Genomic DNA, 20,564 nt, shown 5'->3' with positions numbered 1-20,564 from the left:
TTAGTTGTGCTTGTAAAAATGTATTTATTCATTAATTTCAGTGAAGCAAATGCTACCATAATGATTGATGAATCAGCAGATGCTTCTGCACTAGTTGAAAGTATTCCCACTCAGGTTTTGCTTCAGGTTAGCAATGAAATTGCTGTGAGGGGAAAATGCAATGCAGGTATATTTGGTAATATTTATGAAGTGTAGTAGGAAGAAAGCAGTCAGAGCTTTGTATGTTGCCGCCAGTGATCCCTCCAGGCAGCTCAATAAAAGACAAAAGCAGCAGAAAAGGAACTCTGCCTTCCTACAAAGAGAATCACCACAACCAGGAACTTACCTGGTGGGAAAGCATAAAATTGCTTGAATCAACACATTTGACAGATCTAAATGTTACATGATGTGGTAAGGGACAGCCTATTCCCTTATCAGTAAAGAAGGTGCATAAAGTATTGTATACATTGAAGCATGACCAAATTTAAATTATGAAAACACATTTAACTTTAGAAATGGGGTTTAATTACTTGAATTATTGAATTCTCATGTCTTTTCATTTGATTCCATCAGTGTCTTGGGAGGGAAAATGATTAAATAAATTAGCACATTAATTTGCAGTGAATGGGATTTTCTTGCACAGCTTATCCAATTGATATGCTCCTTGCATTAAAACTTTCAAGTTGATATGCCTTATAAAGACTGCTAGCTGAGCCAAAAAAGCTCATTTGATCTTTGAATCAACAAGTACAGGCTCAAGTGTACTCATATGCATACTATAAAAGCTTAAAAGAAGCTGCTTTCATACAACCATAATATTTTAAAATAATAGCAATAAAACCAACTATGTGTCTTTCAGCACTAATTAATTTGTTTATTGCATAACATTCTGTTAATTCCATAATTTGAGGTGGGGTAACTCTGCACACAGGTATTCTACAGCACAGAGAGTCTTCCATGGGATCTGAAACAGATCTGGCTTTTTGTTTTCTAAACCATCTGCTAGATGCCATCTGTCCTTTCATACATTTAACTGCATCAAAAGAATTTTTTCCAAACCAAATATACTGGAATGATGCATCAGAGATGCTAATGCTCAGTGCAGGCTTTGGCCAAAACTTACCCTTGATGTAAGTTCCCACAAGGTTCCACCTTGCTGTTGTCACCAGCACTGGATTGGATCTCTCATATGTGTCAACTTCATGTTTTGAACATCAGCCATTTTTACTGTGGCTCTAACAGCAATATGAGAATTAAAGTATATTTAATATCCTGGTTTAAATAGTCAAGGGCCAGACTGAACACTCCCAGTGAAGTCAATGCAAGTTTTGTTTCCAAAGGGCTCTCTATACATACTGACATTTCCTCTTCATCTTTCTGCATAAAAAATTGGTGCCAAGAAGATGAGGGAAGTGGTGGGCAGCTTTCTCCCAAGCCATATCAGGCTTGACTCTCAAGTAAAAATATCTGTGATTTGACTCAGGATCATTATATTTAGGGTTTTTTTCTAAACTGTAGAACAAACCCTGTTTACTGCAGTCTGGGCAGAGACTGGAAGTGTTGGCCTGCAGTGCTGGGCTGCACTTAGCTTAAACTGCTGCTCTTTGGTACTTGTTCAGAAGAGGAGCCACTAGTCCAGTGTTTTCCAGCACCATTCTGAGCGATTAATTTATAATTGATTCCTGTGTGGGAAATGTCACTAACCATGAAGCTAATGTGGATATTCAGCATAGGAGATGTGTTGTGTACCCAGCAGGTACACATACATTCATAGCTTTACCTGCATTTCAGCTTCTTTTCAAAACTGAGTGTTCAACAGACATGAGGATGACAGAAACCTGTATATATACTGTCTCGCTCTGCCTTGACAATACTTTTCTTACATAGTTTCTCATACTTTTACCCAGCTAAGATTTTTATCTGCGGTGATATCTGTCACAGCATCTATCATTTGTGAGATGTGGCAAGCACGCTTTTGCAATGAGGGCTTCATATGTGTACATGCTGGAGAAGGACGATGCTAAACTATGGGCTGATGTTTTGAGGGCACTGTTGAAATGACAGCAACATGTATAGTCAGATCTGCAGCAAGTCACTAACTCCCAAATCCAGCCTTTTCCATAGGCGTGTGTCACCGCTACTGCACCCACTTCACTGGGTGTGTCAGCCTCCTGAAGGCGTGGAGCTGTTTGTAGGGATGATCTTGCACCTTTGCTTCTGCGCTAGTAATGGCCTGAAATGTAGGGCACAGTCCCCTGCAGAAGCTGCTCATAGCAATGCAGGCAGGTGGAAGGGCGGTGGTTGTGCAAGCTGGGTGCCATCGTGCTGCCTCCAGCTGTAGCTGTGTGAGCATGGGTGGTAACCATGGTGCTATCCTTTATCTGTGTGCTGTGTGGAGGACAAAACTGTGGTAAAGGAGTTTATATATAAAGGCTGTGTCAGCCTCTGGGCCCCTGAACTGGTGTGACCTGGCTCCTGCTCCACCTTTCGCCCTGCCAGGGGGATACACTGTGGATCTGCATGCTCTGGATGGACAAGCCTGAGTACCAGTCCTCATTATAGGCGTGTTGTCTTATCCTCAGAAAATCATGTGAAAGTATTTGCCACAGGCTTACACATTTTATAAACAATAGGTCAGCCATATAGCCCTACTGAGGTAATCTGGGATGATTAATTTCATTTTAAGTATGGGGAAACCGAGCCTAGAGAAAAGTGATGCCAGTTCCAACCACTTGGAATGGAATAGAGCAGAAATTTTTGGCATGTCCCTTAAACTAGCTGTGTCTCGGTCATTCCCTGGTATAAACCCATGGTTCACGGGTCTTTTCAGTGCCATATGCAGGCATGAGCCTCAGGACACTACTTGGAAAGAACCTCAATATCCACCAGGTATTTGAAAGCAAGAAAGACATATAAAACATAACACTTCCTACGCTTGTGTAGTGAAATTCTAAATTTCTTACTAAATGTATGAAAGCTTTTGCTCTGAGTTTTTGTGCAGTGACTACTGTAAATCTTTCAGTTGTCAGGATTTGCAGTAGAAAATTTTGTAGTAGTTGTGTGCATGTGTGTGTATGACACAATAGTGTTTCAAGAGAAAAAGCAAGAGCAGAAAAAGAGAATAGAACATATGAATATTTAGTTGTTGAAATCAGAAACACTGTCATTACCTTGTAAAGGTCCTTGAAATCATCTACCACATCCTGCTCACACTCAGCCCAAGCTGCCATGCATCCATCTCTCCTGACTGGGGATATCCTGGCTGGGAAATCCCCAGGGAGGGCTGCTCTGCAGGCAGACTGTGTTTCCTGCTGGGATTTGCATTGCCCATTACAGGGTGTTGTGGCACTGGGCTTGGTGTTAGCCTCTGAGCCATCCATTCTTAGCGCAAGCAGCAATTAATGCTCAGGAAGATTCTACCAGGATTACAAAGCTCTGGTGGCAATGAAGTCACCTGTCCCCAAGGTAAGAGTCACAGCTCTACGTTGTTTTGCAGAGAAAAGAAGAAACTTCACAACTTTATAAAAGTTGTAAAGCCCGGTATGTTTATTTACGACGCGCGCCGGACGCAAGTCCCCCAACAAGGCATGCGTGCCTCTGAAGACCTCGGGTCTTCTTTTATCCCCCTTCCAAATGCATATGCATACAGTTTCACAATAAGTTCATACATATTCATTCCGCGTGACATTTAGCACCAGTTCTTCTTTATCAAAGGAATTTCTAAGTCGGGGGCAAATCGACCTTGTGGTCTTTTCTGTTTTTCTTTCTCTGTCTCCTTGCTGTCTCGGCATGCGAGTTTTTCCTTCAGCTTTGGCCTCACAGACTTTTCACCTTTCTTAGACACTTCACCTAATTCAGAATGGATCTTTACTCTGTCTCATTCCCCCCTTTCCTAGGAAATAAGTAAATTCTTTTACTTAATGAAAACCTTCATGACAGTAAGTGTCTTTTAGTGCTTCACCATGTACGTTTGACAAAGATGTTAGTACAGCTATTCGTTGTAGCATTCTACAGTTCCAAATTAACAATATAATAGATAATCCTAAGCTTATCCCAACTAATATTAGTAAAACTATAATGGGGTGGCACAACTTATTAAAGATTCCATTTGCAGTTGGTGACCACCAAAAGATCACATCTCACCAGTAATGATCCATATTTTGTTTTATTCTTTGTAGAACTCTGGTTATCTCCTTTGTATCATGTTGGACAGTAATTAAGGTTTTCTTTCTGCTTCCTTGGATTCCTTTCAAGCCTTCCAATAGGTCTTGGTGCTTAATTAATTGTTTTACCAATGTAAGGTTCATCCCACTAGGGGTAGGTGGTAGTCTGTGATACATTGTGTAATTGGCTTAAATCAGCTGGTGGGATGTTACTGGTACCAAATACCAAAAATCACACCCAATAATCTTAACAAAATTACAAATACAGAGATTAGAATGGTTTCTACTAGACAGAATAACATCATTGCTATCAAATTGTACAGCAGCACAAGCAGTTCTCAACCATACACCCTTTTCCAGTATATACGAGCACAGTTTTCTGGTCAGTGACTGGATGAATTTCAAAGTGACAAATACTCTGCTCAGTGTCCAAACACACATCCTGAGCATTAATAGTATTGCTTTCACAAATGAATCCCATCTGTTCTCTAGTAATGCAGGATTCCAAGTTTACTGTCTGCCACTTTCCATTCATCTTTCGTGCCCACACTATGTTCTGAAGGATAGAGTATTGTTTTTTCATGGTTTAATCTAAGGGCAATGATGGGATGGATAACATAAACAGTGGCATTATGTATGGTAAGCACAAAGGCAGTTGCCACATTAGAAACAGGATCATAGGTGAAATTCACCATAGTCTGCCAGGATTGAAAGTTCCTTTCAAAATCAATTGCATTATCTAACACAATTTCTTGAATTTCAGCTGGAAAATTACCTTCACCCCTTTCCCATATGATCAGAGCTGCTGTTGCTTGTATCCATAACTGTGCTTGTATACAACTGAAAGCTAAAGACACATTATCTTGAACTATACTAAGTGCTTCTACTATCAACTTGTGGTCTTGGTCTCCGGCCTTTTCATACTTCCTTACTTTGGCAGTACTTTTGAAATCTGTCACTGGCTAGTTCCTAATGCCAATAGAGATTACTATAAAGGCTGCTTCAATTTTGTTAGGCCACCTGCTGCAGTGGCCAGTTTATTCACCAGTATTTCTGAATCAATTCCATTTAAAACTCCTAATCTTGTCCCTAATATGCCAGTCAGATGTTTGTTATGGGGAACAGGAACTGCTTTCTGTTTATGACCATCCCTCCCTGCCAGAGGGATGTGCTGGGCTCACACTGCAAATTCAGACACACTTCACAAGTGTATCTGACAGAGGTTTAGGTCATATTTGAGGCAGATGTTTGTTCTGAAATGTAGAGACCTCAGGAATCTCCTTCCCCTTCCAGAGCACCTGATTTCCCAGATGTGTGGCAAGCAGGAATGTCTCTTCTGGTCTACAAAACCTCACCCACCTTGCCCCTAGCTTCAGGTCCAAGCTTCAAGTAAATAATGAAGGGGAAGTCTGAGAGAAGAGCCTAAATTCATTGCAGTGCCTCAGAAGAAACTGGGATCAGGTTTCTGCTACTTGAAACACTCAGCACAAAAGTGATGCTCAAAATCCTACAGCCTGCTGCTGAGCTCTGAGGCGGGGTCTCTCTCTACCTCTTTTAAGCAGAATCCAACTGCCTCAGACTGGGACAATCACTGATTCAAATCTCAGTAGGAAAAGGGATAGCTATAAATAAAGAAACTCACCTTCCTTGCTTGGGTTAATTTACCACCTGCAGTTCAGCACTCTTTACCAGTCATTGCCTGAGTGTTCAGCCAACCGGCTTGGAAAATGACTTAAGGAGCTGTTGTTCAGTCACATTCTTTACTACGTTAGGTTCAAGTTTGGAGTTTGGGTAGAGTCTGAACTAGTAGGGGGTGTATAAGGCCCTGCTGCGGTAAAAAGTGCAGTGTCCACTTTGAATTCAAATGAAAGTCTGATAGTAATTCGAGCTCAAAGGCAGGTCACTTCTACAGGCTGTATCAAGGTGAAACTACACCAACAGTCTGATTCACTTAGGTTATCACAGACTTCCTGGTGTTCATACACACCAGGGGAGGTTCAGACACTAATTACAACTGGTCTCTCATAAGCTACCCTATTGATGACCTGGCACCCTACTTTGATTTCTTCTCCTCTGATTCCTTGAAGTGTCCACAGTTCCTGTTCTTGCCATTCTTGCTCCTTACATACCTGATTCTCGTGGATTACTACAGTAGATATGTTTAAATCTTTTATCTCAGAAGGTTTTCCTATGGATCCAGTATACTGATTAAATGCCAGGGACCAAGGCCATTTAGCATTACTTTGAACAGAGGTACTCTCAAGTTCTGTAACTTCAGTTATGATTACACACAATACAATTCTACAAACTAAAATATGAGCTACTCCCGACCGCAATATACTCATTTTGCCCGAGTAAGTTTTAATCTCAGTTCATTGTCTCCTGGCGTCACTCCTTAAGGGGTTTCTGGGCTTTCTTCACCCGAGAGTGATGGATCCAGGCATTCTGCTCCTTGATTTTGATTGCAGTGAAGGTGGTGAGAAGTACTCGCAGTGGTCTGTCCCACTGTGGTTCTGAAGTCTTCTCTGTAAGACACTTAACATATACATCATCCCCAGGCAATCTAACTCCCTGCTCCGAGTTCCAGCCACATGTTTCTCAATTTCTCTGAGCTGTTTGCTTAAAGCCACCATGTAGGTGGACATTCTGGACATTCCCTTTGTATTCTATATGGTCTTCTATAAGGCATTCCAAAAGGATTCAGCATTCCTTTAGCTCAAGGTTTAGTTTGAATTTGCAATAGTGCTAGTGGAAGAGCTTGGGCTAGGGTAGATTAACTTCTTGCCCCAGTCTTATGATTTGCTGCTTAATCAAATGATTCATTCTCTCCACCTGGCCACTTGATTGGGGGTGGTATGGGGTGTGAAGTTCCTGATCTATGCCCAGATGGCTACTAATCTGTTGCACTATTTTGGAAATGAAATGTGATTCTTTATCTGAGGATATCGTGGCTGGAACTCTGAAGCGTGGTATTATTTCTTGTAAAAATAATCTGGTCACCTCTTGAGCTTTGACAGTTCTGGTGGGGAATGTTTCTGGCCACCCTGAAAATGTATCTATCAATACCAGTAAATACTGATACCCACCTTTCCTTGGGAGTTCTGAAAAGTTAATTTGCCACTGCTGTACAGGCCCATGGCCTCTCCCAGTCTGACCGAGTTTTGGCCGGGGGCGTATTTTGGGGTTAGTCTGGAGGCAAGGATCACATTGTCGGCTTACCTGAGTGATAGTGGCATATAAATTCCTGACAACGATACAACGATTGTTTCAATCAGATTTGTGTAATGCACTCTGTATCACTCGCAGCCTTGGTCATTTCGAAAAGGAGCCACACTCTATAAAAGGCTTCTAAGTAGTTAGGCCCTAGTGTGTTTTCTAGTGCCCTTCCTTCACTAGTAACCACGAAAATGGGAAGGGATTACTCGCTCTCTTTCAATGGTAGCCCACCCCTTGCAGTTGTACGTCTCTTTTGGTTAGTATTATTGTATTATGGCTTACCTTCAAGGAAAATCTGTACCTCACCCTTTGCTGCTTTCTTTGCCTCTCCATCCGCCAGCTCATTTCTTTCCTCCAATTTTAAGCTCACTCTCTAGTGTGCCTTAATATGCCTTTTCAGGTAGCTGAACTGCTTCCAGCAGCTGGATTGTCTCTTCTTTCCCTGTGAGGTCAGCAGTCCCCTCTCTTTCCAGATGGCTCCATGTGCATGTATGACTCCAAATGCATTCCTTGGGTCTGTGTAGATGGTTATTCTCCTCCCTTTTGCCCTTTCCAGGGCACGGGTCAGGGCAATTATCTCAGCCTTCTGCGCAGAGGTACCTGTTGGTAAGGGTCCGGACTCGATTACCTCTCTGCAGGTAGTCACTGTGAACTTTGCAATGTCGCTTTCCTGTCAGTGAACCAGGTCTCTGCATCGTCCGGAGGAGTGTCCCTTAAGTCTGGGCGGCGGGAGTACGTAGCTTCGGTGGTCTCTAGGCAACTATGGTGTCCACTGAGAAAAGAAGCTGGGTTGACAATATTAGTCACCACTATCTCTACATCGTCTTGCTCTACCATGATGGCCTGGCATTTCAGAAACCTCTGTGGTGAGAGCCAGTGGCCACCCTTTACTTCCAGTGCTGCGGACACTGTGTGGGACACTAGCACAGTCATTTTTGTCCCAGGGTAAACTTGCATGCCTCTTGAATATTCAGCACGACTGCTGCTACAGCTCTGAGGCAACCTGGCCATCCTTTGGCTGTTGCATCTAGTTGCTTAGAGAAGTAAGCAACTGCCCTTCAGTAAGGGTCCAAGTCCTGAGCCAATATTCCCTGGGCAATTCCTTGCGTGGGAAAAGTAGAAAGAATGGTTTACTTACATCTGGAAGTTTCAAAGCTGGAGCTGACATGAGGGCACTCTCTCTAGCTGGCGAAAGGCCCATGTGGTGTCTTGTGTCCACTGGAGATCTCTGTTTCCATTGGCAATAAGAGCATAGAGGGGTCTGGCGAGCAGTCCATAATTATAAACCTACAGCTGGCACTACCCTACCATGCCTAAGAGGGTTCGGAGTTCTTTCATTGTCTGGGGTTTCAGGGTTTGGCATACGGCTTCTTTGCTTTAAAGTCTGCTGCTCAGCACTCACTTCTTACCCCAGGTAGATTACCTTCTGTTTCACTACCTGGGCCTTTTCTTTGAGACTCTGCATCCTTGGAGTCCTAGGAAATTCAAAAGGCTTACCATCCAGGCTTCTCTCGCTTCCCTCATCCGAGTGGCTACTAGAAGATCGTCCACGTAGTGCAACAGCCTCCTTTCCTCTTGTGGAGCTTCCTGGGACTCTGGGTCTTTGCAAGCTGTTCTCCAATCGGAGTGGGGAATCTTGAAGCCTTCAGGCACATGGACTATGTGAGCTTGAGTTTGAATGCAAAAATTTCCTGGCTGGCTTTGTGGATAGGGAGGCAAAAGAAGGCATCTCTTAGGCCTAAAACAGTGAACCAGGTTAGCTCAGGTGTTAAACAAGTCAGTAAGGTATATGGATTTGCTACCACAGGGTATAAATTCTGTGTTATCTTATTGACAGCCCTTAATCCAGTACTATCAGTTATTGGGCTGATTCCTTCCTTATTTTCCTTTTGAGGGTACTACTCAGTTCTCACTAGTTGTGTTCTTTCCTTAAACTTGATGCTCATGGGGGAGCATCTTTCACTCTCCCTGGTACAGCAGAGGCCCATACCCTTGAAAACACTTGTTTACTTATTCTAATATCTCCTTACTAATGTCTTTCTTAATTTCAGTGTCTGTTAATGTTAAGCCTAACATCTTTATATCATTTGCTTCCAGAGTAACCTTTCTCATTTGAGAATGTTTAGCAAATTGAGCGAATTGTACAAAAGCTTTTAGGTACACATAGTACACATATTACTTTAAAGGTTTGCACAAGGATGCCTTCTCAGACTGGCCAGTTGTTCAGTTGTTCCCCACACTGCAACATAAACATTCTCCGCAGGTACTAAAGCTTTATTTAAAACTGAATATATGGCCCTTGTGTCAACAAAAATTCTTCCCTTTTGGGGAGGTCATCTTTACCCTTCCTCCCTTACCTTGGGAGGAGCCTTTAGCAAATCATATGTACTCATTTTGTGAACTGTGATTGCTTTGCATTTCAGCATGATAATCCTTGCCTGATTTCATACGTTGCTATCTTATGCTGCATGCTGAACAACATGTTTGATTTGTTTTCTCTTTGCCTTGTTTTCCCTTTTCAAGAAATCTGGGTGATTTCTTAAAACACAAAGACATTTCAGCATACAAAACTCTATCCCATTTATCCTCCTATTTTAAAACAGTACTAACAGCAATGAAGTATTATAAATCTTTTTATTTTCTGAGCTGCTCCTACTGGCAGCCTTCTCCCAGTGAGCCCCTCCCAAAAGGGGCTAATTTAGGAACCTCTTTGCTCTGGTCAGTTCTCATTATTTATTTCTCCTTGCCCTATCTCGCTTCCACTCAAACCTTTTTACAGACCTTCACAGTAGTTTCTCAACTTTCCTCCTATACACACAGCTCCAGGTGGCAGGTATCAGATGTGGTTCCCACACACAAGTTCTAAGACCTTAGGTTCTGAATCCGCTTGACCAGAAACCTCTAATTTACATGTGCCCTGACACTTATTAGAACAGCAAAACCAGTGTTTCTCATAAACACCGCACTGCAATAATAACTGCACATCCAGCTTTTGCTCACAGGCCATTCCCGTGTTCCCTGGGGAGACGGGGCAGCCAGAGCTGTCCCTGTGCCCAGGGGACAGCCACTGTCACCTCACACAGCATGCTAATCAAAAACGTGATATAGACACTATAATCTGATCAAACAAAATATCAGTCTTTTCTAGTTCTCTTCTTGCACAATCTAATTAAGCCCTGTGTCTACTTACACTTGTTTTACTGCTTTGCAAAAAGGCTGTGCTAGTCACAGCCGAAACTCTGGTATGCCCTCAGACACAAACACTCGCACCCGCAACCCCCCTTTATCTCAAATTCGCTAGAGCCAAGGCTTGAATTGCTGTGAGGGGGGGAATTCTAGGAATTCCTTTAACTCTATCGTAATTAAGCATAAATCACCGTACTATAGTTCTCCTATGTAAAATGCCACTCTTGTTGCAACAAAATCTTAAAATCTCTACAAACACTACTATACAATCTGAGAATCAAATTACCACAATGCAGCGGAAGAAACTCACCACACAAAACCACTGGGAAAGGGCATATCTCTCAAAGTGCTCACTTTTCTCAACACAACATAGCATACCATAATTCAGCATTTACTCACATCAATTTTCTTGGACACAATCAAAATCAAACATCCAAGGCAAAGGAACTCTCTGAGCTCATACTCATACTCACGGTTAAAATGTACCAGATCTACACAAATCACTACATTTAAACACGATAAATACCATCACTGACATTCTTCCACTCGTTTCTCTGCGGGGCACTTCTGTCCCTGCCCCCGCAGCCTGCTGCAGCCGGCGCCTCAGGCCTCACTCGGCTGCTTCAAACACGGGTAGTACTGACCCCCCCGCACTGTAGATTTATTCTCTTTTATACACCATACACTTATACACTTGCACGATTAGAAACACAGTGCACCGACCACACAATGCACACATTAACCATACAGCAACACAGTGTCCGGACATCACACACACACAAACAAAGCACACACGGGCTCAACAGTTCTGCTCTATCAGAACTATGAACCCCTAACCCACACATACACGGGTTCACCCGGCTCACCCCTAGAGCCTCTAGCGGTTCTGCTCTATCAGAACTATGAACCCCCAACACACATACACGGGTTCACCCGGCTCACCCCCAGAACCGCTTGCGGTCTGCTCTATCAGAACGATGAACCCCATCTCTAACACAGCTGCTCTATCAGCTGAACCCAGACGTCTCTGGGTGGTTTACTCCCTTGCTCTCCTTTCTCTTCCCCGGGGGCCCCTCAGTACATACTGTATCTTCCTCCGCAGGCCAGCAGGTCGTTGTCTGTCCTCGCAATTGGCAAGTTGAGACGAGCGGAGCCCCACCAGGAAAAAATCCTAGGGCGCGCCTTGGAGGTCCATCTATCCCCCCTGCCCCTGTGGGGACAGAGAACTCCTGGCTGGCTCACCATAATGTTTTGCAGAGAAAAGAAGAAACCTCACAACTTTATAAAAGTTGTAAAGCCCGGTATGTTTATTTACGACGCGCGCCGGACGCAAGTCCCCCAACAAGGCATGCGTGCCTCTGAAGACCTCGGGTCTTCTTTTATCCCCCTTCCAAATGCATATGCATACAGTTTCACAATAAGTTCATACATATTCATTCCGCGCGACATTAGCACCAGTTCTTCTTTATCAAAGGAATTTCTAAGTCGGGGGCAAATCGACCTTGTGGTCTTTTCTGTTTTTCTTTCTCTGTCTCCTTGCTGTCTCGGCATGCGAGTTTTTCCTTCAGCTTTGGCCTCACAGACTTTTCACCTTTCTTAGACACTTCACTTAATTGAGAATGGATCTTTACTCTCTCTCAATGTGGCAGATAAGTGGACTCCCAAAGGGAAAGCTGACACCTTAAACTTTCATGTTTTTTAAAAGACAATTATTGCATATGAGTAGATGCACTAAATAAGCACATTTTATCTACATGCACATTTTTTGAACTCTGCATCTACCCACAAATCTTTATTTTGCCTCAGGCCTTTTCTCAAAATATTAGGTCTTATCTATGTAATGGAGCAGGATGCTTAAAACCAAAACCTGGGAAGCCTGACATTGGAAGAGGCAATATTAAAGTATGTCCAAAGGACAAAGGCCAATCAGATACTGTAATATCTGCCAAAAAATCACAAGTAATGAGAGGCTCGTGGACACAAAAGGATAGCTCTGTATCTGAATTATTTCAAGAGTTCATGAATCAATACTTGGAACAGATCTTGTGTAAATGAGCAGGACTCTGCTGAATTCAGTAGAGTCTTTATGCACTCTAGCTTTATGGACACCTATTTTATATTGTTTACAGCAGAAACATCAAGCAGAAACATCAAACTTGTCTTTTCATTGGGAAAGCGGTCAATGTGAGGAAGGCCAAGGATGCTGCATTATACAATAAAATATTTACATTAGTATATTCTGAGGATCAATTTATTGATACATGAAGAAAAAAACCCTTCTTTTTAAATAAGCTTGTTGAATAATAAAGTTTGATTTTATTTCTGCCTAGCTGATTCTAATAACAAAAGAACCAGGATTATTTGGTCTAGACTTAGTAAGCCATAAGATTTGAAGAAGGAAAATAAAAGAGGCAAGAAGTGATATCTACTCTGAACTTAAAAGAAGGAGACCTCAGGGAGATTATTGTTGTGCAAGTTCCCAGGAGCTGCTCCTTTGAAAGAAAAAGGATCCCAGAAGAATGAGTCTCAAACCATGAGAAGCATCAGCTTCTGTCTGCAGGACATGATGCAGATGTGAGGCAGCCAGACTATCCAAATGGGGAACTCCTGACAGGGCTTAGAGGGGAAAAAGAGATCCTATGGGGCACAGAAGAAGGCATGGGCTGCTCAGGATAAATACAGAAGGAATTCCCAAGTCTGAAATGATTGAATTAAAAAACTGAAAGACTAGCCAGAGTAAAAAATGGTGAAGTACAAGAAGGAAACAGCAAGAGGAAGAATAAGGCCAAGTGAACAGGTAGTCTAGTAATGAAGGAGTCAGAAAGGTGGAGGATTTTTCATTCCAGTTTTTACGGGCAAAATTTGTTCTCAGGCTTTCCATGTGTTTGGTGGAATATAACCAGTGTGAGAGGAAGACTGAGTTAGGGATGACTCAAGCAACTTGAACACAGAGCCAGGTAGGAAGAGTGACTGATATCACTGCAAGGCTGTTCCCTACCTCTTCAAGAGGTTGCAGTGATCAGAAGTTCCCAACGACTGCAGAAGCAAATGCCACAGTCATCTTCCAGGATGACAAGGAGGAAGAGCTGGGGAAATAGAAACCACCTGGCTTTACTTTCATATTTGCAGAGGTTAGGGAGAAAATCCTTGTGTAAGCCATGTACAGGCGCATTAGAAAGAAGAAACTGATTGGGAAAAAGAAGTATGGATTTACCAATTGCAAACTGTGCTTGACCAACCTCATTACATTCTTCATTGTAATGACTGGATTTGAAGATGAGGGCAGAGAAGTGGTTGCCCTTAACTTTGGCAAACTTTTGTCTCTGCTCTTACAGAATTTTTGGAGCTAAACTAGACAGACAGGGTAGGTGGGTTTATCCATTAGTTTAATTCACTAGCTGGGTGAATTAAAGTGAGTTAAAAAAAAAAGGCTGGAACAACAGGCTGAAAATGATGTGCTGTCTGTTTACAAGTGGTATTCCTTGGGCATTCACTTTGGAAGCAGTATTGTTTAACATCTCCTTTCATGGCTTTGACAATGGAACAGCATGTATCTGCCACAAATTCACAGATGGTATCCAAATGTAGGGAGCAGTCATTGTGCTGGATGATATGTCTGCTGCTGGAGTCACCTTGATAAGCTGAAGAAATGGACTGATAAACATTTTCTGAAATCCAACAAATGCAGTCCTGCATCTTGGACAGAATTACACCATGCAACAGTACCAGTATCCATACAGTAGATATGATATTTAATAGCATTCATTATACCAGCAGGCTCTAGGAAGGGTATCTGTAGGTACAGGGATAGCTCCAGGGCTGTATTCAAATTCCACAGAGGCTATTTAGCTACAGAAGGGAAATGATACTTTAATTTTTTTTAAATTTAATTTTACACAGCACAATATTGGTAGCTAAAGAAAAATGCAGTGCAGGTTCTCTGATAAGAGAACCTATGAGAGTACCTATAAGAGAACCTATCTCCTGTATTTTGCTGACACAGGGCTAAGGGAGTGTGCCAGAAACTTCTGCCAAACTGCAGGCCCATAACCCAGTGCCAGCCCAGAGCTGCCCAGTGCTGTGGTGCTCAGAGCTGCTGGTTATTGTGTCAAGAAGCAGATGAAATATCCTTCTTGGTTGCTGTCAGCATCTCTGCTCTGTTTTCAGCCCAGAGTGGCTGCTAGCAAATAGCCTCCACATAACTTTCTGCAGAAAAGGAAATGAAGTTATATCTTCTATCTCTGTGGCATACGAGAGTTTCCATTTCTCTCTTTTTTTCTGAATTAATCACTTACAAGTTGTTACTTATCATAACTTTTTCTTGCCAGAATTTCCAGTTGCAGCTCTTATTTTTAGTCAGCCCTATTGTATAGATCAAACTATTGTCAGTAATATCTTCTCTATGTTGGAATTAAATTAATATTTCTTCATTTAGCAAATTGATTTTTTATTGGACGGCAAACCAGATTAGTCTTATTTTGATGGTTAGTGTTAGGCACATTGCAGATGTTATATCATTCACCAAAGTTCTTGCAAGTTTTTAGTATATTTGTAGAAATGTGAATGCCAGATCTGTCAATGTTTTCTCAGAAATTACTGGGCTCCTTACAGCTGATGGTCCATTTGCAGTTACGCTTACTGTCACTTAGCTACTTGTTAATTCATAGAAATTAAATTAACTAGATTTTGCACCTCTAACTCTTAAAACTCATGTAATTCAGATGCTTACAGAAGGTTTATCTAATAGGCTAGTACCATTACCTGTTTTGATCAGACTTCTGATCTTCAAATAGTAAGCCTATCTAGCAAAATCTGTATTTCATAATATCTGGTTGGTGGCCATTAATTGCTTACATATTTTATTTTTGTTTTAATGAAATCAAATTTCTGCCTCTTTATGGAGTCCTGAACCTGAGCCATGTTAATGAGTTACACATTTGTGATATCAACAAATTTAATATTTGAACATGTTCTCTCGAATGCACATTAAATTAATTAGTGTTTTAAGATTAGAGAAAAATCAACTTTAATATTTAAGGGAGTAATTTGGCCAAGAATTTTAATGTTTTAATACTCTTGGACTCTGAGTTTTCCATTTCTGTGCTTTTTAGGGTTTTTAATTTTACCAATATAATTAAAGATATGCATCCATAAAATTATAATATTACTTCAAGTGTTTCAAATGGGATTGCTTTACTTGGTGACTTGTGAAGTGGCTAGGTGGGATGAAAATTTTACTCTGTTCAATGTGTACTGCATTTAATGTGTCAGAATTGACAGAAAAGTTTTTGTATGACAAGTAAAAATGAAATCTATTCCTAGATGTATTTGGTTGTTTTTTTTTCTGATATGTGCAAAATGACACAGGTTACAATGTTACATGACCTGAGCTATACTTTCAGTATATGCTATCTCACAGTACATCATACAGGATTTATGATCAGGTAATGTTTATAATCCCAAACTTACTCAAATTCATTGATGATACAGATTAAGTCATACTGTAAAGGAATATTTGTGAATGTACAGGTGTAATGACAGCCACAAATATGTTACCCTATAGGAATGGCAATACTGTGATTAATAATAATAACAACAGCAGTTACAATACAGCCAGATTATCCAACATGGTCATCATGGGAGTTTTGGAAGACCATTTTACCAAGAAAATCAAACACTAAACCAAATATAGCACTTACAGCAACTTTTACTGCCACTTGGGCTCAAATTCCACATGAATGTACAGAGATTTTTCTTGCATGACAATGTCAATATCTTGCACTATATCCTAAAATGTGAATATTCTGTATGTCTAACACATGTATAAATGGAATTTCACCTATGAGTGGAATACTGTTAATGGCAAATAGAAATAGTTTATCTGTAATGCCACAGTGACTGGAACTGGAACCTTTATGCTAGAAATCACACCTACAGCAGGAACAGAGCCCTTACCATAGAGGCCTTGCAAAATAAGCTTAGATAAAAATATACTGCGGGCAAGTTGGACACTGGCAGTTTTAAAACACTCTGACATGGTTGCATGAGAAATGCTCTGGCCAGAGGAGGGAAGGTGAGGGAAAATGGCATCTGGTCCATGTTAAGGCTAAAGACTGCCAAGACAATATTCCTATATAGGTATACTGACCTATAACAATGACTCACTGATCTTACTGATGTTCAAATGGGTACCTGAGGTGAGTCCACCTCTTTCACCTCTTCCTACACCTCCTTTCCTTCTCCCAAATGTGAGCTCAGCTCTGCTGTTAAATTTAAATGGATTCTTGCTGCATATTCAATTTCTGGGGCTAGGGCTTGCCATGCATTCAGTGAAGAGACCTGAGCTCATGCCTGCAGAATTTGGAGTTTCTGGAGTTTCCAGGTGATTCTGCAGTGTTGTGTCTGTATGCTTAGAAAGACAGTGCAATAAGAACCACATGTGCAATAATAAAGATGGGTAGGCACTTGTATAATTTTTGTTATGTGGCTATCCAACTTGACTTTAAAGAATATGGTGGGTACAATATGGGTGATATTTTAACCTTATCATTCTAATGAATAAGTAATAAATAGTAGCAGTTGCTTGATCAAAATGGTAAGTTTGTGCTTAGTCTCAATTTCCATTTTTGGAAATTTTCTGCAAATTTTCTATGAGCTGCTCCAGGTTCCATAGCCAGTGGGGAGAAATAGATACTTGTAGAGGAAGATGTTTTCTATCACCCTTAGATAAAAAAGTCATTGACTGAGGTTTTCCATCTCTAGCAATAATGCAAAAAAGCCTAGAGCAGTGACTAGTAGGTGTTAGGTGACTAAAGAAAATTAACCCCACCCTTATATATAGTTTACTATTCAGGTAAACTTCACTCATTCTGAGCCAGTGTGTATATTCCCTGTGTACATACAAGGAGAATGTGCTGTCGTAATATGAATGATAAGAATACTTTTCATGTATCTATCTCATTCACCCCAGGATATCCTCTGTTTATCAACGTTAATTAATGTGTCTTCATAACAATCTTATGAGGAAAGAATTGCCCCCAATTTAGAGATGAAGAGATGGAGCCATAGGATGTTTAAATAAGTTGTCCCCAGTTGCACAGAAAACCAGTGGCATAAATGTAAATACAAGAGGATGCCTCACATTCATAGCCCAAAGATAAGGTAATCATAAGGTGTGGTTCCCAAATCAATACAAACAGTGTAATACAGTCTTTGCTTCCGGCCTATTCAAAGTAAATAGGTTGAGGTGTGGTGTGCACAAGGTAATTCCTGATGAGTTCACATCCATACACTAAACTTGGTACAGATATAGCCAGACTGAGAACAGAGCCACAGGGCAAGGGTCAAATACCTGTTCCACATACTTGACATATTTGTGTGTCTGTATGATTCATTTATTTTGATTCCGAGTAATCCAATCTTTCAGCAAGGAAACAATTTGATAGCCCTGATGAGAGGGACTAGGGGTACTGGTGGATGGGAGTCTGGACGAGAGCTAGAAATGTGTACTTGCAGCCCAAAAAATCAACCATATCCTTGTGTGATGGTCAAGGGAGGTGATTCTGTCCCTCTGCTCTGCTCTGATGAGATCTCACCTGTGTCCAGCTCTGGGGTCCTTAGCACAGGGGCAGGTCCAGAGGAAGGCCATAGGAGTGATCAAAGGGGTGGAGCACCTTTCCTATGAAGGCAGGCTGAGAGTGTTTGGGTCCAACTCCCTGGACAAATCTTTAGAACAGCAGTGAAGAAGCCCAGCTGGTTTATGCTGAAAGCAAGACAGAGAGCGTTTCAGGAGTTTGCAAGTGCAGCTGATTTAATTTCAGGATCGTGAACATTCCCTGCTGCCAATTTATTTTTGGGGACATAGGTATCTATTGATGCTAGGTTTTGTTCACGCCTTCAGTGGGCTTGATGTCCCTATGTATGAGCTTGCCTTCAATAAATACTTGCTGTGTATTTTTCCCCCAAAGCACTCCTCTCCCCTCCTGGCTTCACACCCCTACTGCCATTCTTGTCCAGCACTTATTTGCATGTCTAAACCTGTCATCAGTGTGAGAAATGGCACAAGCCAAAGACTTTAACTGTACTGAGTTACAGTTCAACTCATCAGTGAGTATCACCAGAGCTGCAGGAGAAATCCTGTGCAGTTAACTTCCTGCTTTGCTACACAGAAAAAAGCAAGCACATGTTGCTAAACTAGTTTCAAAATATTATTCATGTATTTCTCCCCATGTTTTTATTTCCCCTGCTTTTGCCCTTTTCATTCTTCCATGTACTGGTCAACTTCCTAAGGAGTTGACATTTGCACAATGTTTCACTTTTCATTTCTGTGTGTTGCTCTCCATTTGCTACCCTGTTCATCACAGTTATGCCATCCAACACAATGTCAAGTCACTTTTCCTGCTGCTATCTGGGGTCATGGTACGGTTTGGGTTAGCTGCTGGTGCGAGTAGCCAACAGCCAACTCCTTGAGCCACCATCATCTGCTATGACATAACTTCAAACAGAGACTCTCTCAACCTTTCCCTGTAGGACACAGGTGAAAGTAACTGAGAGGCTGCATGTTAATGGCAGAGAGGTGGGAGAAGAGACCACGATGACCACGGACCTCAAGGTCAGCCTCTGGCAGTGAGTGAACTAGAAGATGCTCTGCTGAATGTTACAAGCACTGAACTAAGTAAAAACTGTGTATTAGAGAATCTGTGGCAGGAAAAAAGTCCACTGACCCTTTTGACTGTTGTCATGAGTGAGTTGTAATGGAACAGGAAGAGGCTCCTCCATTTTGCTACAGTATCCAGGTTTATGCACTGAGCTTATTAGTTGTTTACAGCTGTGAGTTGTATTTGTCTTTGTGTAAAGATGGGAAAAGAGCATTTCTTTTGCACCACTTCTTTTTTTTCCTGTACCAGTTAAACTACAGAGGAGGAAGGGAAGTGATCTAATCATGCAACAAGGGCCTCTTTTAATGTCTTTGCAATTTGCAGAAATATAAGAGATATTGGTATACTAAGGAAGAGTACCCATCTCTTCTGATATTTTTGTAGCTCTAACACAGCAGTAGACTAAGATTAATTAACTATCACTGAAAAATTATCCCAAATGGAAGGACTGTGGAACTTGGTACAATTACAGTCTTTGGCTTGTGCCATTTCTCAGCAAGCTCTTTCTGACTGAGAGGGATGTGGAAAGACTTGTGAAACATTTGCTTTTTTGGAACTCCTCTCATAGTTCAGCTTCTTTTCATGCTTGTCTAAATTATCCCTGTAGCTGGCAAGGGACACCCCAGACCACTTCATACCCTGGGAATTGCAGTGGTCAGTGGGATGCTAATGAGTGCTTGTTTTCAATGGCAACTTCCATAACTAACATATGTGTCGGATCCCATTTTTCTCTTTCTCTTCTGTTTTATGGTTGATTTATGTTTGCTGGTTGTCGGTTTCTCTTCCCGGCTGATTTATGTCCGGAGATAGCTCAGGGATGCCACTTGCTCGGTTTCTCGGCTGTTTCAAAGACTTGGAAAGGCCCAGAGTGGCCTTGGACAGCCCAGCGCTTCAAAGGACGAGGAGAGACTTCTGATCTTGTTTCGGTCTCAGTGTTTATTAATTGTTTATCTAAAAGATTTTCTTTCAGCCCGACAGAGGTCTGCACAGCAAGTCAGCCATGGGCACACTCTCCAGCCTCCGGGGCGGTCACTTATCTTTATACCTAAAGTTACGTGTACAATATTTATGATTTTTCTCCAATACCTTCTACTCTTATTAACCGGTGCACTTCTAGTAAAGACCAATCCCAAAGTGCCACCATCACCACAGAAGATGGAGGCCAAGAAGAAGAAGAAGAAGGACAGGACACACCCCAATTCCTCCATCTTACTTCTTTAGACCCCCCTGTACAGAAATCCTAAACCCTGTGTTCTACACCTTAATTAACTTATCCCTTCACCATTCACCCAGTGAAATCCTCCCAGTCCTCATACAGGTGTCATCTCCTGTGTAGGATCAAAGTCCAGCCACCAGACACTTC

The 20,564-nt window shown here is 41.7% G+C and overlaps 1 protein-coding gene across 1 annotated transcript in view; it reads left to right on the top strand.

Moving 5' to 3' along the window:
• The first annotated feature begins 19,137 nt into the window (after nucleotides 1-19,137).
• Nucleotides 19,138-20,564, top strand: part of LOC134431535 (dual specificity protein kinase TTK-like) — a 35,924-nt gene continuing 34,497 nt past the window's right edge. The window contains 1 exon segment of the mRNA XM_063179531.1: nucleotides 19,138-19,169. Within this exon segment, the coding sequence (XP_063035601.1) occupies nucleotides 19,138-19,169 (32 nt within the window).

This window comes from Melospiza melodia, chromosome W, assembly GCF_035770615.1.
Source record: "Melospiza melodia melodia isolate bMelMel2 chromosome W, bMelMel2.pri, whole genome shotgun sequence".
In the NCBI taxonomy this organism is placed as follows: domain Eukaryota; kingdom Metazoa; phylum Chordata; class Aves; order Passeriformes; family Passerellidae; genus Melospiza; species Melospiza melodia.
The sequence above is the reverse complement of the archived record's forward strand: the minus strand, read 5'-3'. Positions and strand labels throughout refer to the sequence as shown.